At 38.6% G+C, this 24,713-nt stretch overlaps 1 protein-coding gene across 2 annotated transcripts in view; it reads right to left on the reverse strand.

Moving 5' to 3' along the window:
- Positions 1 to 23,061, reverse strand: part of bsna (bassoon presynaptic cytomatrix protein a) — a 143,425-nt gene extending 120,364 nt beyond the window's left edge. For both annotated transcript variants that reach the window (XM_075476314.1, XM_075476315.1), the window contains exon 1: positions 22,686 to 23,061. In XM_075476314.1, coding sequence (XP_075332429.1) covers positions 22,686 to 22,864 — 179 coding nt within the window. In that variant the 5' untranslated portion in view covers positions 22,865 to 23,061. The remainder of the gene's footprint in view (positions 1 to 22,685) is intronic.
- Positions 23,062 to 24,713: the final 1,652 nt, after the last annotated feature.

The raw sequence follows: 24,713 nt of genomic DNA on the forward strand, positions 1-24,713 counted from the left end.
AGTATTAACGTATTTTAACAGTCTTTAAAGCTATTTTGGTGCACAGATTGGTGGTGAACAGAAAGGCCTAGAGCGATTCTAGCAACAAAGATGCTAACTTGGCTAGGGTCGACTTGAAAGTGTAATACTGGTATCATAAAAGGCAGTTTGGTTAGCATCTCATCAGTGTAGCCACTTTAGATCTTCAACACTTTAGATTAACTTATCCAGGAATAGCTGATCTTTTTCTTTTGTTGATTTGTAGTGGCAGCATAATATCAGCATATAGGCCTGTCATGTAATCTGAATGAAATCATGAAGCCAGTTCACAATTAACACTATTTCTGGTTTCTCCTGGGCTAGAGAGCCGATGCACCTGGCAGCTTTTTTATTCTACATGTTCCTCTGACAGACGATTCATACCACAAGCACATCCTGCTAATTGCTGTTTCTGTGGGCACCAGGACTACTTGGTAGCCTATATGAAAATATATACTGAAACTGTGCAGAAGAACAGTCAACAAATAAATGGATGTCCATAAATTTAAACACAGGCATGTACATTCAATGTTTTGCACAATTTGGATGACATAAAGCTTGATTGATTCCCATGTGGAAACGGGGCCCTGCTGCAACACCACATTTTGCACAAGGCAAGAAAAGGAACTTGTCAAATTGAATACTGTATGCAACCAAAGCCTTTCCCCCCAACACTCAGTGAGCTGCCACATTACAAACCGTTTAAAATGCAGTTTTACAAATAGCTGTCCATACCAATAACACACCACTTGCAGCTCCAGTTTCTGCAAACGCTTCAACTATTGATGAATGTGATGCAACTTGGGGCTAGCCCTTTTTCAGTAACATTTTCACAGGAAAGCAGTTAAGAAAAAAAGTCTATAAGCAGTTGATAAATGCATAAAGACTTCTTATGTAATAAGGGAATGACAACTCTAAGATATCACAGTACTCCTGCACAATCACACAATACCAACACATATGACTTTGGATGTATAAATCATGATATTCCATCTATCGTGGGAAGATTTATGTACACAGATTAACATAAACATGCAAAACTATACACGTACACAGAGATTGTTCAGTGTTTACTGATTGCAGTTCGCAGAAAGAGGCTTTGCACCAAATGACTTTATCACGCATTGTGCTGAGTGAACGGCCATAAGCACTGGCTTTTGATTCAAACTAAGAAACTTGCTACAAGGCTAGATATTGAAGTCTACTCTAAAAAGGGAACAAGATGTCTTGTCCCTGTGTTCAATGTTCAATTATACATTAAAGCTTTGAACTTACATAAGATATGAACCAGAGGAGCTGTATGAGAGACACGGTTGTTCAAATCAATTTACCTCAACATTAACCCACTTTACAATGTCAATTCCTTTGTTTAAAATCTGGGTGATGTCTAATTTGAAACTGTCATGAACTGGTCAGTGTACCAAGAATTGAAAATAAGTGAGTATGCACGTTAATGTTTCTATCATACCAAGGCCATTTATCTAGATGACAACCAAGGTCCAAGGGTGAAGAGAAGTTCTTTTTGAATGGATGAAGAAGAAATGGATTCATTTTGTGAATAGCTGCAACACAGATGAGAGCCATAAATGTACTCAGAACCAGAGTTACACTCAGTGGATTGAAGGGCTGAGGGGTCGAAGAGGTCATACTGCGGTTGTTAGGGGGACTGTACTCTCTGATGAAAAGTTAAGGGTCAACACCAACGGCCGCCACTGCAGTGACCAATTTATATAAAGTTGATTTTTCAACTTTCAGCAGAGACAGCTGGGATTGCCACATAAATGGCTGTTACTTTTCTGCTTGTTCTCCAATCCCATCCAGCATCTACTTCTGCTTACGAGACCATAAATGAGTGCAAGTTCCCTTATATTAGTTTAATATTGCAGGCAACTTAGTCCACCTAGAAAATTCTTTGAGATTGTTTCTGTTTGACATAGAGCCAGGCTGGAGAACCACACCTCTTGAGCTCCCAACAATAACTCTACAGTACCCAGGTGGTTGTCCATAGATTTGTTCACATGGGCAAGCTTACTGTATTTCACAGCAGAAATATGTAATTAGCCCATTTGTACTTTATTTATTTGACCCGTAAGCTTAAAACCCTCCAATTAATATGTCCAATATTTATTCAAACATGAAAAGCCACTGAGAGACCATATTCTTTTGCAAGGATACCCTGACAATAAAACAAGTCTGATGCAGCTATGAAAAGTCACTTAAATGTGTCAAAGATGCAGAAAAGGTTTGAGTGGGTTCATGTGCCCTAGATGTTTTGAATGCATGTTCTTCCATATCCTAAATCAGTTTTTTAGCAGATTCTTTCTTCCTCATGCGTAATAAAATTTCAGTAACATCAGCACACCTGTCAACATTTACTTCTCTGTGTGAGAACAAGCTCACTGTTTTCAGTTGTTAGAATCCATCAGCACCACAGTGTGTAATAGACTGTTCATTATCAACCAAACACACACAGACACAGGTGCCTGTACTTATTCTGTAAAGATGCAGCCACTTACTTTGTTAACTTGTGAAAAATTAGTAAATCTTACAGACATACAGAGTGCACAACACACACAGACTTAATCTTTAAAAAAAAAAAAAAAAAAAAGGGTCGGAACACTAATTGAATTTTGAAAATTCAATTTTTTAACTGATTTGCATGAAGACTGAATGACTTGCTGGTTAACTTCTCTCTGACAAGCTAAACATTTGGCTATGAGACTTATCAACCTGCCACAATTTCAAAAAGACATGTCCGATCTGATGTTGGCTGTTTGCTGTCAAATTTTCCAGCGTATTATGAAAGGGACTGTCTAGCTGCATGAATATAGAAAGACTGGCTAGATGAATGAATGGGTATTGAGTAATAAACTTATCAGCTAAATGACAAGGTGGACAACTGTTTCGATAAGAGCTAAATTACAGCTAAACTGGCTGACTGAACGGTTTGCATTTCAAGAAACAGGAGGAATTTCTGGATAACTGGACGAATGACTGAGGGGCGATGCTGACTAACAACCTGACTAGCACTCCTTTTGTCAGCTCAAGCTCTGAAATGAAAGCAGCAAAATTCTGACATATGGAAGCTGGTGTGAAACTGATAAAATGGAGAAACAAGAGATGATGGGAGAGAGGAAAGGTCTGGGAGAAGAAATATTAGGCTTAGATTGCTGATACACACTTGAAAACCTGCCCAACAGAAACTCTGTTTCTCTTTACAAAAACCTACACATTTCCACATTCATTGTGACTCAAATACACACATTAAATTCATATGAAGATTTTCTTGTGTTCATAGTACGAAAGTAAGTAAAGCTTAAATTATAAGGGACTAATTCAATACTTTGTTAAAATATGCAGAGCACATACACACACACAATCTAAACTAAGATAAATTACAAAATATGATTGACAAAAACACAAGACAGAGATGGAGGTCTGTCAAAATGCTGACCAACAAAGTTTAGTTTTTGGAGGCTTCATAAACAATTCCAAGATTCAGCCAATCTGATTGATACTAATACTGTGTTAGAAGATTAAAAAGGCTACAGGCTAAAATAGTGAAAGCATAATCACTTTTGTTTAGCTATTGGGGTGGGATAGAATAAAAGGCAAAGATTTGATCAATTGAGTCAATCAGATGGTATTTGTAACAGATTTAAATATACAAGCTTCACTAGCAGAGATCATGGAGTGAGATAAGTTGAAGTCGCCTATTGTTTTTTGCAGAGAAATAGATCCATTTATCATCGGCATAACAGTAACATATGTTGTGGAGGTGGCTCAAAAAAAAAACGACAATGAGGAAGCATTTACAATAAGAGGGTTGCTCGTAGGGCTAAACGAGTGTAAAGATTTACCCTCTATCATAACGCTTCTAGACCTGTTAGTGCCCATGATTTTTAAAACAAGGCTAAAAAAACCAATGTTTAAAATACTAACTCTAGAGAAACCCTTTCCCAAAGCAAGATGTTAGTGGGTTTTATGACCAGTTAAAAAAAAGGGTGCAAGTGTAGATGCCGCTTTCTGATAGCCTTGCACTGAAGTGCTGTGTATTTTACTCCCTTTACAAAAAGAGATACGCAACCATACCCACACACAAAAAAACAATGATATTGTGCTACCTACGTTATTAAAACAAACTAAGATGATAATATGAAAGTTGCCAGTCTCTGATACATGTTAGATGGTATATAATTTGTCACAAGCAACTCTCAGGCGTCTGTTTAAAAATCACAAAATCAAAATAAAACAGTAAAAAATAAAAGAATTTGTAAGTGAAATGGTACATTCAAAACTTTAATGAGAAGAATCCTGGAAGAATCCACAGCATCTGCGGTGGTTTGAAGTACTCTCCTGCTCTGACTCCAGAGTGAACTTTTAAAAATATACTTCTGCCATTTCCTCTTTGCTTTAATTGAAATTCTTGTCAGCGGTTTGTTGCCTCAGGAAAAAAGGTAAATAAATACATTTTAAAAAAGAGGAATCCTGTCAGTTTTACCAAAAAAAAAACATGAAGAGGATTACACTGAAACACATCAGTATTTGCACTTGAAATTTCTGTTATGCATATAAAAATACATAATTTTTTCCTTTGTCTGCTCTCTCCTTTCCATGTTGAACACAATCCACTAATTTTTCCCCTCTCCTCCTTTATGATTGTTTGAAGTTGTCTGAAGTTTATTCAGACTCACTTCGTAACTACTCTCATTTAGACAACCAACAGGTCAGTAATTAAATAAACAAAAACAAAGACAGAATGCTATTGTGGTAAACTGAGCAAATCATAGAACAATGTAATTCCCCATCATAAATAAAAGACTCGCCTGAGTGGGAGAATTACCACGGTTGAACCAAAAATACCAACACAGTCTCACACCAGAATGTATCAGAGTTGTGTTGGTATACCACAAAATAAATCAGCTTCACAACAAAGACTACAAAAAAGAACGTTTTTCCTTTGAAAAGAATAACATGCTAACGATGAAACATGAAACTGTCAAAATGTGATACTGCACAACTATTACATGTTTGTTAACTCCTATAAAGGGGTACAGGTGGTGTTATACCCATCCAACCTTTTATTGGTTCAACAAATTCCACCTTTTTTTTTTAAACTTTGTTTTCAGTTTAGATTGGTTAGGCTTAGGCATAAGAAATACATAGTATGGTTTATTAATCTATACATATATTATTGGGGAGGGATAAAAAAAAGGATTTGTTTGTTTTAGATGTTATACACATTTACTGAAAAAAGTTATTTTCTCATCATTTCTGGGCCTTTGTGACACTATTACATTTGGAGTTAAATATAGAAACAATATTGTCACTTTTTCACTACACACCCACAATAGGACAGTCAAGTGCAGAGGGAGGTAAATCCTCCCGTGGATTTTCCCGTGGATTTTCTGAGAGAACTCTCTTATCCCCAGGCAAGGACTGACTGCTGCCTCTTTCCTCATCTTCGTCTGTGCAGCATGATTAAATATACCCAGCTTCCAATGTTAAGCATTAATCTTATCCCCCTTATCTTAACATTTGTACCATCTTGTGACCATTTTTTCAACTCGGGCAGTGATAGAAGATTGTCTGAGCTGTGATATGTTGAAAACTGTACTTATTAATCATAGTATAAGAAATATGTTTATATTTCCATCAAGGACATGAGATACACGTTTTTAGAAAAAGGTATAAGAACCGATTCATTTTCTTTACGGGCTACTGGGCTTAAGGAAAAAAAAAAAGAAAATATATGTAAGCTTAGGATTTATCGTTCATGGTTCTTCTGATAAGATACTTAGTTTTTAGAAAGTCTCCTAATTAATTTTGTTTTAATCAGCAAGCAACATCTTCAAACATAATTTAGAGCAAGCAGTGTCATTTATAATGTGGCAATGTCATTGCTCAGCAATTTTTAGGTTTGTCAACTCAGCTTTTCATCACTTATTTACAGCTCTGAGACTGAAATCCGGTAATCTTCATAATAATTGGTGATGTGTTCACTTTTGAGAGAAGCATTTTGTTTTTCTTTACATTTACTAGTATGTATCTGTTTAATTCTCTATTTTCTACTCATTTTCAAATATTATTTCCCCTCAACCAGTCATCTTTTTGCTCCACTAACGGCCACAGCGGTGGCAGGCAATTTCATGCTGCGTGTGCAATAAAAGGATTAATTTGTGCTGCTCAGACTCTGAATGGCCAGTAAATGGGACAGAAGGTTATAAATAGAGAACACCTCACTGACAACAATGTCTCATTCCTGACACAGATTGCAACAAACAAGGCTAAAGAAACTGTTGTAATACTTAAGTGGCATTGCTACGCTGCATCTTTCTTATGATTTGGCCTTGAGTCTTTCTCCATTTGATTATTCAAGTTTCTTGCTTTCTGTTGATGCCAGAGCATTCGTCTGAGCGCACAACAGTCAGATCTGTTTCAAAACCTGATAGAGTAGCATAATGAGTAAACACTGCATTATACAGCAGTTTAACAGGAGACTAAAGAGTTATAATTTGAAACGGGTGGAACATGTGGCACAAGAAACTGCAGCTTTTCAACATTAACTGAAGCTTGGCACATACCTGATAACTTGCTTTTACAGTCAAGGACAACTACAATGGTTCCGTTTCCACCTACATTAAGATTACAACCGACCTTGTTCTAAATAAAAAGTTTAGTTTAACACCAGTTAGACCAGTTATGGTGTTTAACTAAGTTGCAGCTTGGATACATCACTCATATTCCTGTTAACATGTTACAGTCTGATTTATGGATCATGCCAGCATGACATCTTCCTGCTCCATGATGTTGGCACTCATACAAAGTTGTCATTAGACCCATATTCCTTAACTGCAGGGAATTGCTCAGAGTTTTTGCCTCATCCCAAAAGTTTTGTTTTGCATTGACTGAAACTTCAATGCAACCTGTAAGTGGGAACTCAATATGTCATCTTCAGCTTCATGCAATAAAATAAATGACTGTTTTGCAACATTGGTATGAAGAACAAAATTCTTGTCAGCAATCATATAATTCAATGAACTGTAGATAAATTCTAAAAATGTCTTGTAAAGTGCTTTCTCCAATGTTTTATTTGATCAAGAATAACAAATGAAAGATTTGGTCTCAACCTGGTAACTTGGCGATTCTGGATATTCAAACATGGAAGAGGATGTTGACAAACCTAAAATGTCTATAAGTTCCAATAAGATATAAGACTTCTAATGGCGTTTGACAGATGTTATTAAATACAACATAAAGCCATGCATCATGAGGCAGTTTACAACATCCATGTATAACAAAAGGTCTATTAGAACATAGCAGTTTGATCAGCGTACCCATTTGTACATAATGCAACCAACAGGCAGTGCTCTAACAGGGTTCGTGACAACAGGCCAAGTTGCTTTTCATAGTCTGTTGCAGAGCAGACTTTTACAATTTATTCTCATCTCTGCACACAATTGTTGTTCTCTAGTTTCTTTATTTTAAATACATTTATTCCTTTTGATTATGTGATATCAGTGATGAATATAGTTCCAAGAAAAAAAAAAAGCTATACAAATAATGGATGAAAAACATTGCAGTCAAACTGAAAATTATGCACTAAGCCTAGAGATGTCCAACTTAATTCCACCACAATTACAAATGGAAATTACGAATTGGTTAAAAAATGCATTTTGGTTAAAGATTGTGGCGGAACGTTGATCATGTGTTCAGTTATAATCTGCAACCTATTTTCGGTTTGTGAAACAAGATTCCGGGTTTTACTTACACATCCAGAGGGTCATGAACATCAGAGAGCACACAGGACTCTGTCACTTCTAAAAACATGGAGCACAGAATCAATGAGGGCGAGACTGCAGTTAAGAGGTTGCCGTGTGACAACAAGGATATGCAGCCTGTCCTTGGCAAAGCCACAACACAACAGAACCGCTGAGCTGCAATATGTTCTACTGGATTTACCTCCCCTTCTGTCTCTCCTCCCTTTATTCTGCTCATTAACTGTCATGCAGGACTCAAACAGAATCAGGGACAAGCAGGCAGACTGCTGATGAAGGCCTTCAGAAACATGGAGGTTTGGTACCAAAAGTGAAGTTGAGTTGAAGTCTCAAAGACAAGTTGTCACTTCATAACAAAATAAACAATTATAATCTCAGTTTTGCCATTTCATCACTGTCCTTTTCATTCTTTATTTCCATTCGTCTTTGTTTTAGCACAATGTATCCCCACAGCTAAAACCATGCAAAACTGAAAGAGTTGAGCTCATCATCATTAAATATCTTGGAAAATTTGAAGAGTATGTTTTTTGTTTTTTTTAAACTAATCATTAACACTGAGACATGGCGACTCATTTGTTTTACAATAGCTGAGTTTCATGAATATTTTTTATCACCGTGCGTTTTTGATTACTGATATATGTGGTATGAAAGGAAATGTTGCAAACAGCTTTCACCATCTAGGCTGGAGTCATGTCCCACGTGTGAATAACTTGAAGAATATGAAGAACTTTTCTTGTATTCAAATATCAATCAAGTAGGATGTATAGAACCTGCTGATCTTAGTAGTATATATAATATAAAATAACAAAATTATGTTTTAAGTTAACATTCTTAATCAAAAAGTTGTCCAAGAAGATCTAAAATGATACACAAAATAAATGTAAAATGCTCCAACCAATATTTTGTTTTGACAACTTTTACTGCAGTAAAAAAAAAAAAAAAAGTAATTTGAGATGAACTGGATTATTGTTGCCAACATTAGTGCACAAAATTAAATTAACAACAAGGCTAAATAAATATGATGGTAATTAAATCACAGAGTGAAAATTAATGAAGATAGCTGTTAAAAATAAAAAAAATAAAAAAAACACCATCAGTTTAATCTAGATTGGAAACTGTCATTTAGGAGGTAGACAAACTTTATACACACTCCTAAAATGAGAAGAATAAATATTGAGGTACAATGCAACAAGCAAGCTTAAAAGGCTACTTTAATTGCCTTTAAGGACAGTAATAACAGAGGAGAAACATGATACATTAAGAACAGATTACTACCTTTTTTTTCCTCAATGATTTTAGCTCCAATGTTGGTTGTTTATATACTGGACACCTAAAAGTTTTCACCTCTTCATTTACATAGCAGTTTGAGTTTTGCATCAACACCTGCAGAGATAAATGGCTGGGCTCCGCAGTAGTTGGCACACTAGGCCACCACCTGTAGGAAAGACCAGCACTTTATTCTACATACAGCCACCACTGATGATTACACTTTACTACCTGAGAGCTTTCTTCCAAGAATCCCTGGAAATTATCAATTTAATCTACGGCCTTTTGTTTAATAGTGTTTGTGTCAAGTCACATTTCTAACACAAGTCACTGTTTTGGAGGAGGAGTGTCTACAACTTTAGATATGATTGACTCAAAACTAAATCATGTCAGTACAAGTCTCCAACTTGCGCTCAACAAAAAACAAACAGGATTCTTCATCTGATACATTAATAGTAACAGTACTGTTAATTACTGTAATTGTTCTTAACTCAGACAGAGCTTTATTAAACTAAGGAGGTATATTTAAAAAGCTGAGGGAGGTTTAAGGAGATTGGAGTACAAGCTTCTGTAAGTGAGTTTTTAGAAAAGTAAACCATCAAATGACTTATTTTATACCTTCTGGAAGCTGTGAAATATGTCAAACAGACACAAATTCAGTTCAGGAAAAGAAATGTGGCCCCGTTTTAGCTCAGTTACTGAAAGTTCTTGCATTGGACTGAATCCTAGCAAATACAATACATCTGTCAAGCTCTTTTCTCATACTGTTTGTGTTTAATTCTTTTGTCCATCAGAATCAATACTATCAAACAAGTTGTGCATGATTTTTTAACCATGTGGACATCTTTTGGCAACACATTTAAAATGGTTTTATAAAATTGTAGACTCAGACTATGGATGTTTTTGTTTCCCCTCTGGTGAAATAGGAGAAAGAAATTATTAGATTCATGTACAAAAAAAAAAAAAAAAAAAAAAAAAAAATCAGAAATTTGGCTCAGAACAGAAGGAACCTCATCTACACCTTCTTTCCAAGCTGCTAGGGGGAAAAAAAGAAGAGAACTTGAAGACCTTTGAACACATCATCCAAAGTGACCTACAATCAAAAATCAACATTTTTTCCCTTATTTCATGCTGATGACAATAACATACAATTTTAGTGACTTTCTCTGTACCTTACCCCCTGCTGTGACTGCAGAGGCAGCACTGTACTGGAAATTAATCTCTGCCATTCAGAAGAAATTGTCGCTCTACTTGGCTTTGTCAGTGAACACACACAATAAGTAGTAATAATAGCAGATTCTGAAAAGGAGAATGGAGCGATTTTGAGGTTAAATATTGCTTAAACTCATAAACCCACTTTTGATTGACATTACATCTCTGGTTTAGAGTAAAAATATGCTTTTTTAGGATTTTTTTCTGGTCTTCGCATAAGAAAAACATTTTTCCTCATCCTCCAGCTTTAACCAAACCACAAGGCAGGATAGAGGACAGAGCAGTAAATCAGTTTAATGCTCTGTAAGAAACTAACAGAAAAGGTTGAAACTAACCGGCAAAGAAAAGGCTCCAAGTCATCAGATTTTTCAGTGCGAGGAGAAAAGATTAATATGAGATGGAGCACACACATATACGGTGTAAGTGAGCAGACACACCATATACAGCCACAGTATCAATACAGGTAGCATTTGCTGTCAGTTAGTGACAACATAATGAGAAAACACAGCATGACCTTCGCTAGTGCACAGAGGGGGAAAAAATGGCAGAGCACAGCATAATATTCTCTGACAAACAAATGGAGGTAGCAGGAAATGCATTTTCAACTGAATGAAACAAACAGTGAGTGTAGGTGTTATTACACCACAGGCATTATTGTGGTCCGGACAGAAAGACCAAAGACATGCAAAAGAGCATTGTCTAAAGATGATGTGTTACGATAAATTCAATTAGAATTATACTTGAAATGTAAATGAATAATTGGTAAACATCTGCTGGAAAAACGGCAACATGTAACTGAATAAGTAAAAGATTAATGCATTTATGGCACTGGATTTGTTGTATCATGGTACAAGATGTTCAAGATTATTTTATTAGCATTGAATTTGATCATTTTAACATTACATTTTTTTTTTTAAAGTGTGCACTGCACCACATTGTTCTGAATGCCAAAGAGGCCTATAAGCCAGGACTAAGGGAAAACCCCTGACTAAAACCACACTAAATGAAAGCATTCCAAGTTTTTTAAGAAGGGGTAACAGCAGCACCTATCTGCATATACTGCATGGAAAATGAATGGGCAGCTTCTACGGGGGATGCTCTAAAAAAAACAAAAAAACTTTAGGAGGAAATTAGTCCCCATTCTATACGTAATAAATTTTGGTCTAGTTTGAAATTTAAGGGTTTTCTTTTCTGCAGCTTGATGTTGTTTTATGAGTGTAGATGTTCTTTGTAGCTCACTGACTACATGTTCAAGTTTTGATGCTAAGGAAATAATTGGGACAAGTGTTACATGTTTGTCTCAGTCTTTAATTGACCAGACACGCTTGTCAACACGCCAGTAAGCTCATCTGAGTGCAGCAGCCATGTGGCTTCAAGCTTTGTCCAGCCTCTGCAGCGTCTGCCAAGTGAGGGCAGCATGCAGGGCCAAAATGCCACAGAGCTACCATGAGTGAGGCGAAAAACAAAGGTGAATAGCAATTAAACTTACTGAATGAAGTAAAGGTGCTGTATGAAGAGTCGAACACATAAATCCAAAATTGGACATCAAAGCAATAAAGTAACTAACAGGCTGAAAAGACTGGCAGGTGAAACGGGCCACGACAAATGAAAGGTTAGGGCTTTAAATACACAGAGACAAACAAGCCACAGGTGAACACAATCAATCAAAAAAAGGAGGGAAAACAACAGAAAGAGGAAAACATGACAAGACTCACAAGGGAAGAACTGGAAACACAAAGAACTCAAACTAAACTACAATTTGACACCATGACACTGCCAACTTGATACTGTTTTTTCCAATAAGATTTAGGCTACCTTTACACGGAAACGATCTGAAACCAAAACGCAAAAGGGGCGTTTCGTTTTCACTTTTAAATCTGCATTTAGACGAGCGTTTTAGGGTGAAAATCTGCGTGCATACGGAAACGCAAAAGTGTGTGACGTTTCATATTTATCGATGCAGTAAACACGCTTGTCGTCTACCACTCCATTCATGAAGTTATCCCACCACTGAGAAGTCCTCCCAGGTCTCACCCACAGCTGTCTAGGTCGCCTGCTCTCTCTATGAACTTCAAGAATTTTGAGAACGTAGTTCATATTTTTGGTCTGTTCTTTACTACTCTCGCTCATCATTGCTGTTATCTGATGAAATGACTCTTGAACGTCAATTACTGCGCCTAAAGGCTCTAGCATGGTTGCCGCATCTGCTCGCGCGAGCGGTGTTGATGACGTCACGAGTTCGTGCCCGCCATAGGACCCTATATAGTTGCGCGAGTAGTTGCAATTTTCTCCGTCACAGAGGTGTCGCTGCTACGTGAAGGTTACCTCTACTCTACAACCACGAAAGTGGAGAAGAAAACAATGCCTCTGTCAAGAGCAAGAATAATGTAATTAATGATACTGCTGCAGTTTTCAGATCATTTTAATTTTTTAATTCAGTCAATAGAGGTAAAGGTCTGAAGCCCCCGGCATCAACAGAGTCTCTGCCCTCTTCTTTGCCTTCACGTATCTGTCCCGTAGCTTCTTCCACACATTCTTACAGAACTCTCCCTCTTTCCCCAAAGTTCTGCCCATCTCTGTGCAGCAGTTTTGGGAGTTTACGTGCTCCCTGTGCTGTTTCACTGCAGTTTCGTACAGCTGTCTGTACAAACGCACCTCCTCACTGAGCCTGGTCTCACATCGGTCCATCCAGTTCGTTGTGCTCGGCGCCGCCCAGTTACAAAAATCGACTGGTGCACGACAACGCGCTGCGCCGTCTTTTCAAGGGAAGCGCCAGGCCTGATACGTCATTTTGACGTCACGGTGCGACACCGCCGTGACAGACGCGGCAACCATGCTAGCGCGTTAAGGCGAGTTGAAAGTCCGCAGGGACGGACATGTTGATAGACTACTGATGTGTTTCCCACGGTTTTCTGGCGCTTTATCATGCTTGTCACGTCATTTCTATGTGACGAGAAACGCAGTTTTGCGTTTTTCATCCTTTACAGAATTCCACTCTGGAGGGCGGTTTCACTTTTTTGCGTTTTCATGGCCCCAAAACGCCGTTACCATCTAAACGATATAGTGCATCCGCAAAAAGGTTTTGCGTTTTTAACCCGTTTTCGTTTCCGTGTAAAGTGCCCCTTACTCAACAAATCGTTAATCATCTAAATTGACTCTTCTTAATCAATCATTTTAGTTATTTGGAAAACAAATTGATAGTTCGATAAATAATAGACCTGAAAGATAATTTTTTTTGTTTCAAGCATTATTCCAACTCCACCCTCATGTCCAAAACTGTATATTCTGGCTCTAAAAACACCAAGATGGTGACCTCTGAACCCTGAACTCAAGGTTTCAAAATTGACTAACAAGTGAGTGATAGTTTCCTCCTCTCCTTATATACATTCCACGTTGGTGAGAATCAGCCTTTCAAATGAAGAACTGTTAGCTACCAAAAAAAGAAGGAACTCAATTGTAGTTTCAAGAGAATGTGAAGGTACATTACACTGTGTCGCATTTTTGGTTTGGAGCGCCATCCTGTAAGAATTACTTTCTTGTTCCCTTTGCAGACTGTTTGTTTGGCTTAAAACTTCCAAATCTGGAGGAGAACGGAAGATGTGGAAACACGAAAAGGAGAGGGAAGGTGAACCCCGTCGAGACTAATTGATTTGCACAACGAAATGCGAGATCTGCTTTTCAATAAGCCGGTATTGTGCAGAAATCTGATCCATCTCAAACTTTAACCCTGTTTTTTGGGTCACTTTTTCAAAGTAAACAAATTATAAACAATTCCAAATACATTGAGCAGTGTGTTTATTTCATAGTCATATGCTGTGGGCTTTATAAGTCACCACAATCATAATAAAGATGTGCTTTAATCTTAAAACTCATTAGAAATGTTCCTTTTTTTTTTTTAAAAAAACTGCTGTGGACAGATAGGTTTAGCATTAGGTTATGGGGATTAGATAAGGACTGTGATAATATTCTAGAAACTGATGCTACAGTTTGAGCTGACAAACACTATTCTGAAGTTAAATTTCAGGGTCTGTGCATACAAAAGACACCTTCAGAGCAAGCAATAATACTATAATCACAGGGAGAACATGCAAACTCCACACAGAAAGGCCTCAGCTTCAAACCAGGAACCCTCTTGTTGTGAAGCAACAACACTGCACCACTATACCAAGTCGCCTTCTTGGTTATTACTTTTCTGGTGATTTATGCATGGATTGTTCTGTTCTACCCCCATTTCATCTTATGGGTACTGTTTGATTGGAAAAATACTGGGCACCTGTATCCAAGTAAATGTCAGGCCAGGCCACCGTATGTCAGCCTCTGTCTCAGTATCTGGGGAGTTTGTTCTGACCAGAGCAGACTTATTAATCGGCCCCTGTCGTGTTGTTTTCTGGCAGACAGAGGAGCTGTGCAGTGCCGCTGTTGACTCAACAGATGTTTTCTATTCACCTGGACACAGCTCAACTCAGAGCCAATCAATTTATTCACAGCAGAACCAGGGTAGGGTTTTTTGGCAGGGTAAGAGGACCTCTCAACCTGTTGTTAGAACACGAGACACTGAAATGCTTTGAATTAAACCTGTAGCTGTGAACGAATGAGAAGAAATTCCTCACCACAATTTTAATTTTGGACACTTTCCAAAATTGTCCCATCTTGTCTCGCATTGGCAGTGAATGTGTTGTCACACTGTGAGATCTGGGTCACCAAATGCAAATGCAAATGCATTTCACTGCTGTTCTTAGCTTTTATATTTATAGCAACTTCTGGTCAAAAGTGTCTTTTGTGTTTTGACGTTCTACATGAAATACAGGATAACTCTTTTCTAAAATGTAGGTAAAGGATGCATGATTACTTTCAAGTATAGTTGTCTTTTATTCATTCCATTTTCCTCAATCTGCTGACAGCTGGGGATAAAAATACATTTTCCCAGATGATTTCCTGTCTGAACTGACCAGAAATGTCAGCATCAGTTCAGCAAGTAACAGAGACTTTTTTTTCCATTTGAGCAGCTTATAAAATTCACACCACTACCCTGATTGGGGAATTATCTGGCAAATTGCATGTAAAAAAGATAAATACTCAATACGAAAAAGAAGAAAGTTCGGTTCAAAAGTGAAACAGTTCTAAGTGCTGTGTTGCTCAACTGGTTCAGCTGGTGCATCATGTACAGGGCTTAAGCTCCTCAGTGCTAATCCACGGATGGAAGACAGGAGCGAAACAAACGAACAACCAAAAAAAACTATCAGAGGGTGCTCAAATACAACGTATTGAATAAGACCGATGTGTTTGCACTGAATTGAGTAAGTAAAGTATAACATCATAATGTTTGCTAAACTCTATTTGGTCATGTAGAGGAGACCAGATAATAATGTAGAAGTCCTTCATATTTGGATGGACCCCAGGCTAATACCATTTTAAGTCTGAATTTGCCAACCTAACATTATTGTGCAAACTTGCAGTGCTGGCTGAGGTAGTTCAGGCAGAGATGCACTCTGTTCACAACATGAGGTCAGGGCAAGCTGTGTTGGTGTCCGTTACAAATCCCTGCTGAGCCCTGGAAGGGGACGCAGCACTCTAAGAATCACCGCCAACACCAAAAAGCCTCTTCAATCTGGAATTTTGATTCTTTGTTTTGAAATATTGTGGCATGTTACAATCTGAAAGCTAAAAAAAAAAAAAAAAAAAAGAGAGAAAAGAAAGCAGTGTAGCTGTCAAGCTTTTAGTTATTATTTAGTTATATTCACCATGACAGGCCAGACGCTTGCTTAAATGTTATACAGTTCTGATCAGCTCAGCAACAGCCTGGACTGGAAATGTAACACTGAGGTTGTAGACATAGCACACTGCTTAGTATGACAGTTTTGTGCACACTGTATGTACCCAGATCTTTTTGTGTTCTTTAGTTATTTTTTATTTTTATGAGTGCAGCTACAACACTGCAGTTTTACAGAGCAATTTCCAGGTTGCTTTATTGTATTGAGAATACAGACAGTGATGATTTTTTTCTTTTCTGGTGCCTCTGTTCTGGGATCAGCAGTGAACTTCTATGCGTTTAAAAAACATCATATCCAGCAGGCCACAACTATCATACCTGCAGTGGTGAAACCGTTTTCTCTGGCATCTGCATGACACTTCTGGCAGCGTCTCACGTCAGGTAGAACCAAGGTGGATTCATCTGGATTCAAATATGAAAACTGCTCATGAGCTAGTTTTCTGCCTTTTAAGTTTATTTCCATATTACAAGGTCCTCTGCACACATGCATCAGACCTTTTCACACTTGCCCAACGCACCTGTCATCACTCAGCCCAGAGACTTTACATTGTTTTGATGCTCCAAACATTGGTTCTAGGGAGATTTTACAGTTAAAAGACTTTTGTGGATTAATTAATATCCCCTTTCTGACTTTTACTCAATTCCTTTTAAATAGTGATTGATAAAACATTGTGGGGTGGAGGGCGTTCACTGTTTTTAGCTTCTGAAAGGGTGCTTTAAAGAAAAAGTTAAAGCGTGTATTCTTTTGTGCTTTAACTGCACTTTTACACTATGGGTTAAAATCACGGTTTGTCTATTGGGACAACAGCGGCGAGTTCGGTCACAGGTGAGGAACTTCCCACGGTGGAAAAAGCCTATTACATAACAGGACACATCTTTTTTTCTTTTTTTTTTGTGACTTTCTTCTGTTTTCAGTCTTTTGGTTGAAAACCCCAACAGATAATCTATTATCCGCCAGTGTCTTCCCTGCGATTCCACAGATTTCACCTCTCATTCGGCTCAGAAAGCCGTATCATATCTGTTCAATCTGTTTCTGGGTTTCACTCATGAGCTCCAGCGACAGCATCTATTTGCTGAAAACTAATACCATCTTGGGCTATGATATTGTGCTTATTGCCATCTTATCTCCAGGTGCAGCCACCCAAACACATTTAGTATTTGGAGGCTGCATGGCCTCCTAATGATAGGGCGTGTAAATATAGAGAGCCCCTGCTTGTTGCTCAACCACTCTCTCAGACATGCAGTTTGTAACACCTGCACAGAAACATGCTCTTGCTTTTGCATTTATACTTTTCCGATTCATTCAGTGCAAATTTTGCAGGTTATTTGGATGTAGACTAAGGTGAGCCCATGCTTCAGTATGCTGACTTTTATGTGCTATTATAGTTTTTGCCTTGAAATTAGTCCTTTTACACTTTTCTTTTTATCTTGTTCAGTATTTTTGATGTAATGCTCTCGAAAATGTATCGTTATATTACCAATATTACCCTTTTGTTTCTTACAACTATTTAACCAAAACAAAAGGAGATGAGTTCTTTGTTGTGATGTGCAAACATTTTTTTTTTAAAGCAGTTTTCTTTCTTTAAACAGCATCTTTTGAGTTTTAAGTGAGAACTAGAAGTTTTTTTGGGGGTACAACATGTAGCTCTCGGTGCTGTTTTCATGTTGTGATAACGCCATAAGACCAGTTTCAATGAGTTTTGTGTTCTTTGCGATTCATTCTGTGTCACATGGGCCTGTTTGTTGAGAATTCTCCAAGTCACATATTAACCATGAATCAAACCCTAAAGTTTCATTTGTAGAAATTAAACCACCATCTATGTAATTCTGCAGGTCTGGAGAGCTTTTAGCTTAATTAGCCAATTGCTGTCTCAATCCTGCTCCACCGACTCAAAAACTCTTTTTCCCTCTGGCCATCAGGCTGTACAACAGCTCTAAGTGATGGCACTTCTGTATTTCCTTACTCTCTGTACGGTCACTTTATATTTTTTAATTGTTTATAATTGTACAAACATTTTTATTGCTTTATTATGTTTTGTTACTGGATGCTTGAATTTCCTTCAGGATCAATAAAGTATCTATCTATCTTTGGTACAATCACACTTTTAATGTACTGTATGAGTTACTTTCAGGATGTCAACCTTGTTTTTCAGTAGCAGCAGATGGTAGCTGTTTTCAGGCCCTTGCGAACCAAACACCTGGCCAATAAATGCAGCAAAATACTTACATGTAGCAGCTAAAAAACCATTAGAATTAGCAAATATCAGGCTTGACACATGCTGTTACTGTTTGTCAAATGGCCTGTTAATACCTTTAGAAATGATAACAGTTCCAAAGTGGTGTTTTAATTGTTGGTGTTTTTGCAGCCTATCCTATTGCAGCAAGACCTTTCATGCCATTTGTGAGCTGAGAAGACAAGAAATGTATATCATCAAAAAACATCTACAATAGCTACTACTGCCTGAGAATTTGGGAGAAATTCTAATTGACATCAAATTAGCATGACACAAAAATCCTTTTTCAACCACACTACCAAAAGGCTAGAGGGGAGCCAGTAATCAGCTGACCTCGCAGATCTAAAATTTTATTGTATCAGCGTTTGTTCCTCTGCTGATGTGTGAAGAAAAAAAAAACACATCACCCTGAGCAACACTGTCAGCAAAGTGGCTCATAACACATTTACTGATAGGCTGATATGGCTGTTGCTTTTCAGCAAGATGTGAAAAAAGGTCGTCTTTAATAGGCAAAAACTCTCATCTACACACACATACACACACTTAAGTTTGCAGCATGTCGCAAAAAGTAAAAAGAATGCAATGAAGAAAGAAACAATATAAAACCGACCACCTCCTCGTCAGTATTCACACGTCATTTTCTTACACTCGTCTTACTCATACGGGACTTGATAAGTGAGTCACTAAGTTACTGATCATATGCACAAAACACTGACGTAGTCATGATCAACACACACACATTCATGCACACGCACACTCACTCACAAATGCAATACACAATCCAGCCAGTACTGTATATGTTAAAAATGCACGATAGCGTGCATGTGAGTTGAGTCAGATGTAACATGAGCGTGTGCTTTCAGAGCAAAGGAACAGTCTGCTCAGTATGAGCTGCAGAGCTCAGGCCCTCTCTCTCTCCCTCCATGTCTTTGCTATGCTCACTAACTCCTTTTCCTTTCTCCATCTGGAAAGCTGAACTCTCCATCTCCATTTTCTAACTCTGTCCCACTTTCTCACCACAAATCTTCTGTCCTTTTGTTTCCCCACCCTTTTTTAATTTCAGTGTTTTAAACATTTTAACTCTGTATTAATTGTATTGTATCACATATTCTTTTAACACCGTGTCACTATTGAGAACAGAGAACACCAAGTCCACTGTACTACATTTGATAAATGTTTTCAGTGACCTGGAGACAGGCCAAGTTCGACCATTTATTTATCCATATATTATCAATGCATTATTCATTCATTTTTACCCTTCTGATACGAGTAGAATGTCGTTTGGCATTTTCGCTGAAATATGACAGACATGATCTGATATGCTCTTTATGGCAGCAGATGTTGCCCTAAAGCCTGTAAATGTTGTTTATCATTAATGGTGCCTTCATAGATGTGGAAGTTATCCAAGCCATCTGAACCAATGCACCCTATTTAAAGTTTAAACCTGCATTTCTGCACCCATGATCTGATTTCCGCCACAGAAATGGTCTGTTTTTAAAGCAGTGCCATCTGAGGTCTGAGGGCCTGAAAGTAACAGTCACTAAAGTTGTTCTTAAGCTTTGTCCCTGGTAGATATTTATCTGGACTTTATAAATCTTGTATTAATGTTATGTAGTATAGATTATTAAATCATTTTATGACATATTACATAGAGAAACAGTATCCTTAAGTGTATTTATTTATTTATTTTTAACTATTTGTCTATGCCATCCTCATGTGTACCTTCACATGTTTACTTCAGAAATATTCTCAAGCATTAAACGTTTTCCAAGTCTTTTGTTTGTGCTACTTTGAAAAACAAGTATAGTTACCATAAATGCCAGTCAGTTAACTTATGTATCATATTTGGAAGACAACAGTGTGCCTGACAAATCTGTTTTGAGACCTTCCTCCCTACAAAATTCAACAGTATCTCATATTTCAGCCAGTCCTAGTCCCCCCCCACCCCTCCAACTAATAAGCATGGTCTTAGTACCTAAAGCCTGAAATAGATTAATTCATTACATGGACACATGTAATTCATTTTGAATGAATAATCATTTTACCTTTCTGCTTTAAATTTTGCCTTAAAATAATAATAACCACAAAATGCACTTTTAGCTTTAATTTGAGCAACTTTTGTTAAGATCTATGATGCACACAAGTGACAGAAATGAACAAGCATTATGCTGGTTTTGATTTTTTTCAAGAGATTCATAAACAGAAATATATTTTATAATTCTACCATCTCCCATTGGTGTTCTGCTTTACATTATCACTGTATAATGGGCATGTAATAATACCTGCAGAGTTTATTAAATATCTAGTGAAAAAAGAAAGCAGAAATATAAAAGCACAGGAAATTGCAAGACAGTGAAAAAGAAATAGATACTCAAAAGCAGATGAAAAGAGAAAGGAGGAGTGAAGGAACGAGGGTAAGAAAGGATAGCATCCTCAGTGCTATTCAAAGACTACAAGCGTGCAAATAGAACACACCAGACAAAAAGATTCAGGGAAAGGGGAGAAGCAATACATGCAAGTGTGCAGAGGAGAATGGAAGCGAGAGGGACTGATCGAAGCAGGCGTGAGGCAGAGCAGCGCAGAAGAGGGAGGGAGTGTGTGAGAGTGGCGGGGGGGTGAGCAAACACGCTCTGCACGTGATTCAATCTGTTCACATGGCCTCATATTACGCCGTTATATGTAGTTAATGAAAGGTGCAGCACGCCACAAGAACCATTGCCTTTTATTCCAAATAAATTTTAAATGTGGGCGTGAGGTCTGAAATACCAGGAGCGCAGAAATAAGCAGAATCACATAAAAGCAACAAAGAGAAGGGCTGCATCACACTGAATCCTTTAAACTAGAATAATGCACCAATAATGCATCAAAGCATGTTCAGCTCTGTTGTCGTTTATCGGCAGTGAGCTGAAGCTGTCATCTGCTCTCCGAGTCCCTGTGTTATATAATGATGGATATGCCTGCGCTTCTATGCTCTGCTCTCCTATAGTAGCATGAATCAAACCCAGGACGTGTCCTTAATAGAATCTGCACACACTGATATTAGTGCATGTAGGCCAGTTGTAGCCCCTGCATTATTTTCACGGAATGTCAACTTCATTGGATTTCCATGCAGAAACTTGTCAGCAGAATGATTGTATGAAAGAAGTGATAAAGTAAAGATGGTGTTCCTGAATGATAATGTTTACAAGAATGTGTAGCATCTGCATTCATGTTCTTGAATCAAGCATATTAAGGGATACTATTACATTATGTAGCACAATGTTAACACAGTGGCACATACCACAGACGATAAAGGAGCACATTTTTTTTATGCATATATCTTAAGGTAAGATCTTATCATATGTGCATGTAACAGAGTTATGAGGTGTCATATGTCATGCTGTTTGTACCACTGATGCAATGGCATGCAATGGCTATTTTATAGCTTTTTCACTGAATCCAGCAGATGTTGGGTAAGCTTATTGTTATTGGGATATGTCAGATATCAGCATACAGTTTGCTGAAGTCATTTAACATCCTGGCTGTATCGAATGAATCATAAATGTGTTGTGTATTTAAAGCATACTGAGAAGAAGCCATGAAAAAAGGAGCACAAAAGCACAGATGTCCCACCCAAAATAGTCTTCATTTATTAAGACCGAGATATTAAGCCTGGTTGGGTTTGGTTTTGAATGATATGGTGGTACACAATATCTGTCTTTGAGATCAGATGTTCCAACGTCAGTAACGGGAAACTATAGCATTTCTTATAGTACCAATGCTACGCATCATCAAACGCACGCCTACATTGCAAGACATGCCCCTTAACGTACGAGCACGCACATGCACAAACACACACAATCAGCATCCTCCCCTCGCCCATGCGGAGGGAAAAAATGAGATACACGGCTTTGAAAGACGTGAACAGTGCAACACACTACGCCAAAGCACAACCCGTGCCAAAGAAGGAGGAAATACTATAACGGCAGCACATGACACCGCGGAATCAAATCATTTCAATCCGAGACCAAAACAGCAGCCGTACAGGTTCTCTGCTGATAAGTGTAACACATAGCACAGGGGCATGATGGTTGTACATGCAATGTCAAACCTATTTTGGGAAACCAGGCATGTTAAGATCAACCGTTCTGGCTTCGCGGTGCAGTTCGCAGCGCTTCAGCACCACGGACAGCGATGTGGCTTTTAATTTGAGCGTCCACACTAACGCTTCTGTTGAAAATCTTTCACAGTCTGAAGGGGAACTTCTTTGTAACATAAAACTGATCGCCTCTATGTCAAATTTCCGTCAACTGACAGCTGTTTTCTACCAGCCATTTCCGCGTTAAAACACACATTGCACGTAGTGCCATCCAGAGCACTTCACTCAGCCCCTTCTATCCAAAACCTTTCCAATACTACCGCTCCTACCTCGCCATTCCCATTCCAGGGCCTCCGACTCCCATTCCTCCACCGGCAGCGGCACCGTTGACCGGCTTCATGTGCTGTCCTACCCCCGGTCCTGTTCCGGGTCCACCGGGCATCACCGATCCCATCATCCCGGCAGCTCCCGGCTCCCCGCCGCCCTCCATGCTCGCTTCGTTCCCCATCTCGGTCTCAGCTCAGGAGACGGGAGGGAGGTGGAGAAAGGTATTAGGTCAAATCGGTGGCGTCGTTTTTATGTGTCTATGCCGTCGTTTTGTTTTAGACAATCAGAAAGAATGAATGGAAGAAAGGGGGAGAGAAAACTGAGAGGGCAAACTCAGTGCTACTCCTCCATCACCGCCATCATCATCCTCATCCTCCTCAGCTTCAGCACCAGTAGGCTGCCTCCTCCTGACGTGATGGCGGGAGCGCGCAGCACGGCCACGGTAACGGCGAGGGGCGAGGGGAAAGCCAGGTTACATTAGATGAGATCAAAGTTGGATGAGTTCCGTATGGTAAAATTATAACGCAAGATTAGAATACAAGGAACGATACGGATATCAATCTGAAAAGAATCAGTGTACCAGCATCATAAGAAAAAGGGGCACAAGCAAGAAGAAAATTAAAGTAGTATTCTTAGGATGTTCTGAGTATTTCTAAGGGAAGCATTCATCTAAATTGTTGCATCCTGTAACACAGCATTTGTATTTCCACATAAACTATCATGAGCTCAGCATCGTCCACAAGATGATTAAATTCATCATAAAAGATAGAAATCTGATATTAAGTCAAACCAACTGCCAATAAGACGAAAAAAAAAGTTGACGAATAACGATGGTGTGTTGCCTGTTTATAGGACGGAAGCGCCTGATTGCTACATAAAGTCTGTTTGATCCGAAAACTATTCCCACGATCGAATTCTTTTGTGATTGTGAGACAACAAACGCTGGGATGCGAATTGTTGTTGTCCTTGCTGCTGATGCTGAGAAGAGGAGAAGTTGAGAGTAAGACGGGGGGGGGGGGGGGGTGTTTGCGTGCACGTTCACGTCATTCTTGTTCTCTCAAAGAAGGACACGAAGAATGACGGGAACGCGCAGAGGCTCGAGGATGCACTGCACTGGCACGTCACGTGTTGGAAAACACTCCATGGTGTTACACACCTGCTTGGTGCTTTCCATTTATTCAGATCAGTGATTCCTGTTGGTTGAGAACTTAAGAAAACATTTTTTTAATTTAACATGTTGGGGGTTGATTACATCTGGATAGGCCACTCAAGACTTTTTGTGGGTTCTGAAAGTTAAAAGTAAAAAGTTGATGAATGGAAATTCACCACTCGAAAATTAAAAGCATCAATTATTATTTCAATATCTCAAAATATCAATATCAATAAATGTCCGGCCCTAATATTACAAAGGATTGGTCACTTAGAATATGTTTTGCTTTAAATTGCAGATCTCCATCCATGTGCAAATGAAGGATTTAATTTTCAAGCCCAATTTTAAAATACCTTCAATTATTTAGAACATTCTCCAATGCACTTACTTTTAGGGGGAAATCCTAATGTTTCATGTTTGTCTGCCACCCGAGATGGATTGGACCACAACAAAGTGGGTGTCATTATTGTGGAGTCTGGAGATCCCTCTCTTCAGCCAGGTAATCAAGCTCACCTATGCCTCTCCTGCAAACTTGTATAATAGCTTTTGAGTCCTTGCTTCCAGTGTAATTCTCCTTGGCTGAAGAGTGGAAAAATACCAGGGTTACATATCCGTCTCCATCAAGCTGGTCCCCTTCTCCTGGAAACCTTTGGAACATTTACCTTGCCTACTGACCTGCCTGCTCACCCTCCAACATCATCCATTCCTACGAAAAAGCTAACCAGTGGCCGTCGCCTCTGAGAGTTTCCTCCAGTGCTCCAAGTAAGCAACAGATTATTCACTTTCTGCAATTGGAAATTCACTGAGGAACCTTCTCATCAGAATCCCTTGGACTAACCCCTGTGGCCAGACCTGCTTCCTTGAGCTTCCCTTGTGCCAT

This window comes from Odontesthes bonariensis, chromosome 10, assembly GCF_027942865.1.
Source record: "Odontesthes bonariensis isolate fOdoBon6 chromosome 10, fOdoBon6.hap1, whole genome shotgun sequence".
NCBI classification, from domain to species: Eukaryota; Metazoa; Chordata; class Actinopteri; order Atheriniformes; family Atherinopsidae; genus Odontesthes; species Odontesthes bonariensis.